Source organism: Poecilia reticulata, linkage group LG13 (genome assembly GCF_000633615.1).
Source record: "Poecilia reticulata strain Guanapo linkage group LG13, Guppy_female_1.0+MT, whole genome shotgun sequence".
NCBI classification, from domain to species: domain Eukaryota; kingdom Metazoa; phylum Chordata; class Actinopteri; order Cyprinodontiformes; family Poeciliidae; genus Poecilia; species Poecilia reticulata.
This window is the reverse complement of record NC_024343.1, coordinates 32,326,461-32,336,477: the sequence shown is the minus strand read 5'-3', so window position 1 is coordinate 32,336,477 and position 10,017 is coordinate 32,326,461. Positions and strand designations below refer to the sequence as shown.

At 40.1% G+C, this 10,017-nt stretch overlaps 1 protein-coding gene across 1 annotated transcript in view; it reads left to right on the top strand.

Moving 5' to 3' along the window:
* Positions 1-10,017, top strand: part of LOC103475217 (calpain-9) — a 19,134-nt gene that overhangs the window by 4,681 nt on the left and 4,436 nt on the right. Inside the window, exons 3-15 of the mRNA XM_008426667.2 lie at positions 183-301; positions 828-961; positions 1,106-1,277; positions 2,948-3,019; positions 3,198-3,289; positions 4,303-4,377; positions 5,846-6,006; positions 6,336-6,484; positions 7,104-7,306; positions 7,759-7,804; positions 8,544-8,618; positions 9,302-9,362; positions 9,445-9,509. Coding sequence (XP_008424889.1) covers positions 183-301; positions 828-961; positions 1,106-1,277; positions 2,948-3,019; positions 3,198-3,289; positions 4,303-4,377; positions 5,846-6,006; positions 6,336-6,484; positions 7,104-7,306; positions 7,759-7,804; positions 8,544-8,618; positions 9,302-9,362; positions 9,445-9,509 — 1,424 coding nt within the window. The remainder of the gene's footprint in view (positions 1-182; positions 302-827; positions 962-1,105; positions 1,278-2,947; positions 3,020-3,197; positions 3,290-4,302; positions 4,378-5,845; positions 6,007-6,335; positions 6,485-7,103; positions 7,307-7,758; positions 7,805-8,543; positions 8,619-9,301; positions 9,363-9,444; positions 9,510-10,017) is intronic.

Genomic DNA, 10,017 nt, shown 5'->3' with positions numbered 1-10,017 from the left:
GGAGCCTCCAGTTGAAGGAGCCTCCAGTTCATGGAGCCTCCAGTTGAAGGAACCTCCAGTTCACGGAGCCTCCAGTTGAAGGAACCTCCAGTTCATGGAGCCTCCAGTTGAAGGAGCCTCCAGCTGAAGGAGCCTCCAGCTGAAGGAGCCTCCAGTTTAACGTCCCGGTGTGTCCTCTGCAGGTGACTGCTGGGTGCTCTCCGCCATAGCATCTCTGGCGAATCACCCTGAACTCCTGAAGAAGGTCGTTCCTCTCAATCAGAGCTTCCAGGACGGCTACAAAGGCAGGTTCTCCTTCAGAGTACGTATCTGGCCAAGAAGAGTCAGCCAGGGTTTATTTATTTCACAATGTGCTCAGAGTTCAGTTTTAAAATCTCTAGCTTCATTTAAATCCCAGTTGAAGTTCATTCCAGACATTTGTTCCAATTAAAGTAGCAAACAACACAATGAGAGTTCCCCAGAAGGATTTGTGTGAAGATTTTCAAAATAAAATGTAAAATTACAGAATTTTTTTTGTTTTGTTATTGACTTACCATCCAGAAACCACTTGTTGTGCAGGAGGCTGTACTAATGCTTTTCAAAGATGTGTGGTTGCATAATTGTGCATCTGTTTTTAGACATTTCCATGTGCGATTGTAAGCGTTGAGTTGGTTGGCCAGCAGCTCTCTATTAAAGTGACAGAGACCCTAAAACGGATCATTCTGAAAGCAGATCCAGACTGAGATCTCTTAGATCTCATTAGCTGTGAGATTAATGTTTTGTACAGCTGACCTGTTCCAGGAGCCGTAGCAGGTCCCCCTTGAGGGTCTTTGTAACTCTGTGTGTAGTTCTGGCAGTATGGGCAGTGGGAGGAGGTGAGGATTGACGACTTGCTGCCAACGTCCAGCAACAAGCTGATCTACCTCAGCTCCCCCGAAAAGAACGAGTTCTGGAGCTCTCTGCTGGAAAAGGCCTACGCAAAGTAAGTAGGGCAGAAATCAATACATTTAGGAAAACTGTTTCACTTTTTTCTGTTTTTAATCAGGCTTCTGGTTTTGGGTGGTTCTGAAAGTTAATTTCATGACATGAAATCCCTGAGCTGCTGACGTCTGTCTGGTTGAGTCAGGCTGAAAGGCGGCTACAGAGCGCTGGAACTGGGTCACCCTCATGAGGCCATGGTGGACATGACCGGCGGAGTGACTGAGGTCTTCAGCCTCCCCTTGGTGTCCAAAGACCTGCCGGAGCTCCTCAGGAGCCTGCTGGCCAAAGGAGCGCTCATCAACTGTGCCAACAGCAAGGTACGCAGGAGGTTCACCTGGTGGAGACTAACGTCAAACATTTCTACCAGGGAAATGAGAAGCAAATGCTTTTAGCAACATTCCGCACCTCTAACTAAATAGTTCATTTTGTGACTCTGAAGCATTAATCATAAATATTAGTTGCACTAACACTAAAGCGCTGTAGAAACATAGTATTTAGCGGAAGCTAATGCTAAAGTGCTAATGCTAAAGTGCTAAAGTCAACCATGTTGGTAAACCACCATGTTCATGTAAGACCTGTATTTCTCTAAATCATTTGGTTTTTTATTGCCATTTGCTGAATAAAGTTTGTTGACCAGAGAAGGTAAAACATGAGAGGAAACAAAACTTCTGCGTAATCACCCTCTTCAAAGTAAGAGCATGAATATGAACCTCTAACTACAAACTTCAACACAAATATTGAACTTTATTAAACTGAAAGTTTAAAAAAAACAGTCATCTTGCCGTGACGGTTGCTATGGAGTTGCTATGACAACAATGAACGAGCCACGCTTTAGAACTAGCTTTTGTCTAGTTTCCTGTCTATGAGCAACATTACAACTTTTACCTGGTCAAAATGTTTGAGTTTTCCACCCACCGCTGTGTAATACCATGATAAATAAATATCAGCGATATTTACTGTATGTAGTGGTGTGGAAACAAGACACGTTCCTGAATAACTGTGCATTTATTCAACGCAGCACATCAAGTACAACTAACCGAACGAGCACAACGCCATTATCCTTCTCTAACGTCATCTCGCTTACTCTTCCTACCGTTTCTCACCCACACCTGCCAGCGGCTCCACCTAGTGGCATGGAGCTGTATTACACAACACTGTAGTACTTACTGCCGAACTAGCAAAGTTAGCTTAGCTAATGTAGCTTTTGTCTGCTAGCTAGACGGACAAGTAGCCTGCGTGTTTGTTACTACATGTTCTTACTCTGCCAGGCACCAGAGCCTCGTTATTCACATGAAGAGTTCGGACGTCCTTCACAAAGCCGCCATTGAAACATTGATTGTATTTTATAAACTGGATAACTCGACCCAGACGCGGCGTGACCTCCCGTGTTTTATCTTGTTTTCACTTCATGACGGTGTTTTTTATTTTTAAGCTGTTATGAGACACAATAGCAAAGCCTTAAGCTGCTGCTGCTGCACAAGTTACTGAGCAAGCTGTTGCTAGGTAACCACAGGTTACGCAACAAGTTGTTGCTAGGTAACGAAAGAGTAAGTTAGCTAGCTCTGAGAGGCTAATACTATACGTCTGTGAATATTGTACCAGATGAATCATCTGTTGATATTGATCACATATCTATTATATATTGTTATTGACTGATTGTCCAGTCCTGCTGTGTCGGTGCAGGACTTGTTTTACTGTAAATAAAACAAGCTTATTTCTTCTGTTCTGGATTTTTTCATGATGTCACACAAGGAAGCAGCATGTTTGAGGGTTTTTATGCCTTCATTTTCCTCAAGAGATGTTAATCAGTAGCAAAAGCAAACCCTCATTATCATCTGTGCTTTCCCAAATCGTTTAAACATATATTGATCCGATTTAATGTCAAACAATAAAAGGTTACATGTGTATTTGTGTGGTATGTGTTAAAATTTGCTTTGAAGTGTTGTTAATGTTGCCTCATAACTTTCTGACGCTCGCTTCGCTTCAGGGTGAGCTGGGGAAGAAGAATGAGATGGGAATCATGTACCGACATGCCTACTCCCTGACTGCGGTGGAGAAGGTAACGCTCGCTGAACAAACACAAACGAGGGATTATCTCAGATTATAAATGTCAAACTCATGTGGCAAGAAGCACTGAGGTGTTTACTGAGAACAAAGTAAGAACAGAACAGGGTTCTTACTTAAATGATCTACTGCTACCACAAAAAAACAAATGTTTTATTCTCTGCCTCCACCAGGTGAAAACAACTGATGGGTTTAAAGATTTGGTGCGAATCCTTAATCCATGGGGCCACACGGAGTGGGAAGGGCCCTGGAGCGACTACGACGGGTCGGTGCAACGTTTACTAGCATTTTTATTGTAACATTAGGGTTTTCAATAAAACCTCAAACGTTTTTATTAGTGGTGCGACATGATTCATAGGATCTGTAATGGGTAGCTCCGACAAGACCAGGCTGGAAGAAAGTTTCCCTGGAAATGCGCCATCTTGGTAGGCAACCAGTAAACAGCTTTACAATTCAAATTCAATTCAAATTAAAAATACTGTATTGATCTCAAAGGGCCATTAAATTAAATTAAATTAAATCAGAGCAGCTTTACCAATGCCTACATTTGTTTTTCATTTGTCACTATGTTGAGACAGTGTAATATGAGACTGATAATCTGTGAAATGATCGATCTCCACCTCCTGCCTGAGCTGCTACTGTTGTCTGAAGAAATGCTCCAAAAACAACCAATCAGAGCCAGGAGGAGGGGCTTAGCGCTATCAATCAACCTCATGAATTCGCTGATAAATGTGCTAAACATCTTACCATTTTTGGAAAATCTGGTTGCTATGCTAACTAGCCTGGTTAGGTGGATTTTAATTGAAAACCGTATGTCAAGAGAATAAGCAATATTTTCAATTCATGAACCCATTTTGGTGCTGAATTATTGAATAAGCAGACATGTTAGCTTCAGGATTCATTTAATTTGTTGGATATTTAAAATGTCTTCCAGTTAGATGTTCATTAGAATTTAAAGTTTGCTGATCTGTAGGAAAGTATTCTTGCATTATTATTCCATTACATTACTTGAAAATAGTTTCAAAACAACATTGTGATTTATTGCAATAACTTCTGGGACAATTTAACGTCCAGGAACATTTGTTATCATGACAGGACTATGACAGTCTCCTTTGTTCTGTAAATGTAGTGGCGGCCATCATGGACCCGTCTGCAGAAATGAAGGTTTTTGTTCCTGGAATCTGAGTTTTCTGTTTCTCTTGGCCTCTTCATCGCTGAGTGGCCTTCCAGCCCGTAGGAGCTGCTTCAGCTGGATGTCTGAATGTGTTTCTGCTCCAGGATCGAGTGGACGAAGGTGAGCGCTGAGGAGCAGAAACGACTGGGACGGGTCCGGCAGCGGGACGGGGAGTTCTGGTGAGTTTCTGCTTCCAAACATGAAGCACAATGAGGCGGTTCTGCTTCATGAAACACCCGGAAGCTCGTCAAAACATCTCAGATTTCCAGATTTAATCTGCTTTTTTTAAAATTGATTCATAGGATCTGTAATAAAGAAAGAAATTAGAAATGACAGGAAATAGTTTGAAAAAGTGAGTTGAATAACGGAGTATTAGAACCAGGCTACGAAAATGTTTGTTTAGTTGTAAGAACTAAGTCATAATAAAGACGGAAATTTACCAGAAATACGTCTTAAAATTAAGAGAAAAAAACCCCAGAAATAATAAATTTTTTTGTTTATATTTTATTTTGGAGTTCTCCTAAAATCACAACTTTATTCTGGTCATATTAAGACTATTTTGTGTTATTTCAACTTTGTTATCATATGATTGTTACTATGACTGAATTATAACATTATAGCTTATCTTAGCCTCACTGTTATAGACACGTTCCAGTGTGACGTCAGACGCTCAAAATCCCGCCTGGACGTCAAAAAGCTGCTGGCTAACTATGATTAGCATTGGTTTTAGCTGTTAAGTTATCAATATAACACACTAAATCTTAAATGTACGCCTGATATATAAAAGAAAAAGGGACGCAGTGCTTTGCTACACTACGACAACTAGATAACAAGGTCAGGAAAAAGTTTTAATTAAGAATAAAAATAGCAAGGCAGAGGGAAGTAGTTCAGTTATGTTAGCTTGACTTTGACAACCGTAACATGTATAAAAATGTTAGAGCGGGTGAGCTAATCTACCACCGTGTTATCTTAGCTAATAGCAGCGGTAGCTAATCTACCGCAGCATCACTTATTAATAATCGCAAAATAAACATCAATCCCAAAAACCTAAAACTGTAACGAACTGGATGTTCTGTTCTGTATGTGGTTCATGTTTGAGGGTTTATAGTGTTGAATCCGGAAACAGGAAGTGACGTTGCTGTCAGTTGCTATGGCAACGAGTCTGCACGTAGCCTAGCCGAAACAGAGAGCTAGAGGGGAAAAAGTGGTTTTGAGTTGTTCTTTAACGGTTTTTCTGCGTTATTTTTTCCCTTTGCACTGAATTAAAAATTCTTTAATCTCCAGGTTTCATTTAGTTGGAGGTTCTACCGCAGCAGCGCGGCGAGTAAAAGAATCGTGTTTTTGCCCTCCAGCTTTCTGCGCATGCGCAAAGTTTCCGGATGTAAACAGCATGTATCGTGTCTGTGGCTCATGGTAGAATTGGCCTGAATTAAAAACTCCAAAATAAATGGAAGTTGTTAAAAACGCTTGTCAAACAAGATGGCCGCCTGGGCGTGCTGACATCTGAAAAAACAAATCCAGATTTTCCAAAACTTAAATCTCCAAAACCAAATATTCCACTAATAGATGGAATGGATCTCTGGTCTGGTTGGAGGCCGCGGTGTGGGTGAATGGGCTTCCTGCTCTGACTGTTTGTGCCGCCGTCAGGATGTCGGTGTCAGACTTCCAGCTGCACTTTGACGCGATGGAGGTGTGTCACCTGACGGAGGCGCAGAGCGCGCCCGGCTCTGACGTGTCGCCGTGGAAGTGCGTCATGCATCACGGAGCCTGGATGCCGAACATCACAGCTGGAGGACATCCTGAAAGCAGTGAGACATTTTAACGTTTGCAGCCATTTATGATCCAGTATGGGAAAAACCTCAGAGCAGTTTGACGACTAATCAGTTTACAGTAAAGTGGAAGGAAAATTATACATGTTATTTAGATATTTATGCTATTAAGAAAAGTAAATTGGGTTGAGTTGGGGGGCGTGACCAGCAGCAGCTGATTTGGATTTAAAGAGACAGAATCATAAAAACTCATACTGAAGAGCTAATAGGAAAACTACTTTGATCCTCAGGAATATAAACTCTGTTTACCTGTTGACTTCAGATCATGGCGGTGTGTGTGTGTGTGTGTATGTGTGTGTGTTTTCCAGACTTCTTCTGGCAGAATCCCCAGTTCCTTTTGGTTCTGTCGGAGGTGGACAGAAACAGCCAAAAAGGCTGCTCCTTTGTTGTGGCCGTCATGCAGAAATATCAGAGACGCCGAGGCATTAATCTCGCTGTGGGCCTGCATATATACCCGGTACACACACACACACACACACACACACACACACACACACACACACACACACACACACACACACACACACACACACAGAGGAAGATACGGTCCTGAAGTCAGGTATCGATGCATTAATGACCCAACTTTAGAACAAAACTCTAGAATAAGGTGTGGAGGAGGACTTGCACTGCAAATCCAGAGTATTTTTCTAGTGCAAAAATACTTGGTAAGTTTTATGTTTTTGCAGTGTACTCCAAGTATTTTGGTTTAGTTTTTTGTGCAAATATTTTAGTTCACTTAAAACTAACTTACAAGTACATTTTTAGCAAGAAACAGGAGTAAATAATTCCTTAATATTGAGAAAAAGTTCCAGTTCAGGCAGATTATTTCACTCATAAAATGGAGAAAAAGTGAAATAACGTGTCAGTTTTTGTTTTGTGTTTTTTACAGTGTGGAGCTTCCAGCTTCCAGCTTCTGTTAGTGAAGAAGCAGGAGATGCCGTGATGTTTACATCGTCTCTGTAGTGATAACGTTAGCTGAAATGTTCCTGCTAGCTGATCTGGTTTTAACGTTTGTTCTGGTCCGATTTGCCAACATGGATTTAAAAACTTGTAATAAAACGTGTTTGTGTCTCCAGGCTCATCCTCAGAACAACTTCCTGTCAGCGGAGGATCTGCGGAAAGGCTTCCTCTGCTGGACGCACTACTCGACGTGGCCGGAGGTCGTCCTCCGCACCTCGCTCCCTCCGGGTCGCTACATCATCATCCCCTCGACCTCTGAACCCAACCAGCAGGGGGAGTTCCTGCTCAGGGTTCTGACGGAGCCGGGCAGCGACGCCACGTCGGTTTCTATCATTTACCTTTTTATTGTAGTTTTATTTCATTTGATTGATTAAGTTTTAGTCTTTGTTAGTTATTATTAGTTAAATATTGTTTTAGTTTAGTTTTTAGAGTGTGTTTCTGGTTTTATTAGTTAAATACAGGTCAGTTTTTATTAGTTATTGAAATAGCTTCTGTTTTTTTATACTTTTACTTTTTTTCAAACTATGAAAAAAAGTATTTTTTGATGATCTTTAAAAATCATTAAAACGAGAGAATGATTATTCATCTCTAACATTTGTCTCATAAATAATATAAAAATATTCAAAAATAAGTTTTTTTTTACTCTTAACTTAAATAATTTTAAATCATTTTGATTCATTATGTCCCCAAGCGAAAAAGCCAGAGAGCTGAATGAGGTGTACTTTCTTTTTCCCCCTGACTGTGTGTTTTATTTGAATGTTTTTGTTTCAGTCCGGCTCACAAGCCGACGCCGCTCGACGTTTTGTCGAAGAGAGAGGTAACGCAAAGTTTTCATTTCTCCCAAATCAGAGTTAGGATCGCGTCCTGTGACGTAAAACAGACTCAAAAGGTTTTTCAGCTTTTAAAACATTTACTAACATTTTAACTAATTATTCATAAAAGAAAATCTGTAAGAACCAGAATCTGATTCCTCTTTGGAGCCTGCAGTTCCTATGTGAGCCAGAGGTGGCGCCAAACCCTGAAACGAACCGTCAAATCAGGTTTTTATTTTTTGTAGTTTGGTACGAAAAGCTTGTTAAAAATAATCGCAGCACAAAAGAATATTTAATTTTTAGATCTAAAAGTACAAAAAAAATATAATTGATTTATACATCAGCTCAAAGATAAACAAAGGAAATATTTTAATTAAACAAAGAAATTAGTCAGGACTTATGAATAATTTTGAATCCAAACCTTAAAATTTTTTAAGTTTTTAATTTTTGGCTTTTTATAATAAATGCGTTAAGTTTTGGAGTAAAAAATATAAATTTATGTTGGACATTTTCAGCAATAAGACAAGAAAATGGGTCACTGTTTAAATGTTTAATAAATTAGCTAAAAGCAGATTCAGTTGCATTAAAATCTTCCTTTGAGTAAAAGTTTCTGATATAAATGTCCCGTTTTTTTCCCTGAGTGGAGCCAGGAAAACGTCCTGCTGCGGATGTTTGAGCCGATTTATTTATTCTGTCTCGTTTGGACAGAAGTGGCTGATTGAAGGTTTGTGATTCTCCCTGCAGCGTTCGTTTCCTCACCAGGCGGCGCTGCCATCAGACGCAGCCATCAGAAAGCTTTTCCAGCGGCACAGCAACCAGGTGAGGCCCGTTCAGAACCACAGGTTCTGGTTCTGGACGGGGACTGGGAAACTGGAGGACTTCTGATCCTTTAACGTGATTCAGGTTCAATCAGGCATTTTCAAGGCCTGGAAAGTGTTTAATATTCAGACAGAACAGTTCTGTCATAAAATGTAACGTTTGATTAAAAGGCCAGATGTGGACAATGAGTTTTAATAAAATATAATAATAATAGTAATAAAAATAAAACGTTTTTTTTAAATCAGACTAAACTTTTCTTGTTTTATGTCGGTCATAATTGCCACAATTATTCCTTTTTGCTAAATGCCAGAACATTTATCAAGAAGGAACGGTCTAGTCAAAGTCTGAAAACAATTCCTCTGTAGTTTTTAATGACAGTGAAACAAACTGTCGTTAAAAAACAGGTTGTTTCACTTTCCCAACCTTAATAAAAAAATGTTCATACTGGTAAAATCCTGGAAATTCCTTGAATTTCCTGTAGGTGTTTTCAAGGTTTGGAAAGTTTTTGATTTCTGCATGAAGTCCTTGAAAGTTTTTGATGTTCAAACTGCACAGTCTGGAAATAAAGTTCAATATAATGTTTGATTAAAAGCTTACATTTGGGAAAACATTTAAATTTGAAACGAGACATCCTTGAAAATCCTTGAAAAGTTTTGAATTGTTCCTTGTGTTTGTGTGTCCAGGAGGGTTTGTGTAAACCTGTGCGGCTGCAGCGGCTGCTGACCGAGGCGCTGCAGGATGGAGGTTCGTTTCTCTCCATGTTTCCTCTCTAACAGCCACATTTCACCGGCTCCCTGACTAACATGGCCGCCTGTGGTGTGTTCAGTGTTGGCAGGAAGTGAGCGGTACCTTTCTCTGGAGCACTGCAAGAGCCTGGTGGTCCTGATGGACGTATCCTCACAGAACCCGCCGGGACGCTTCGGCTCAAACAGACCCAAACCGGTTCCTACATAAACAACATGTTTGTTAAAGAGAAAATATAAAAACAGGAAGCTGCTAAACTGCTTCCTCTGCAGTTCCACTTTGAGCCAGAGGTGGCGCCAAATCCCAGTATGTTAAAATCGGTCATCTGGAAACTGTGACGCTAACAGGCTTTTTCTGATTTGGTACAAAAAGCTTGTTAAAAGTACTCACCGGCCAAAAAATTGCATTATTTTTGAAAACTAAAATTTAAAAAATATATTCTGGATTTATATATCAAAAAAGAAATAAAAAAAGCAAACGATATTTTAATTAAATCTTAATTAAACATATGAATAACTTTCAACCCAAAACAGTCGGGATGTTTCAGTTGAAAACTTTTAGGTTTTAGTTTCTACAGAGTGCGGACTCTGATGCGTTCGAGGACAGTCGGGATGTTTCAGTTAAATACTTTTAGGTTTTAGTTTCTACAGAGTGC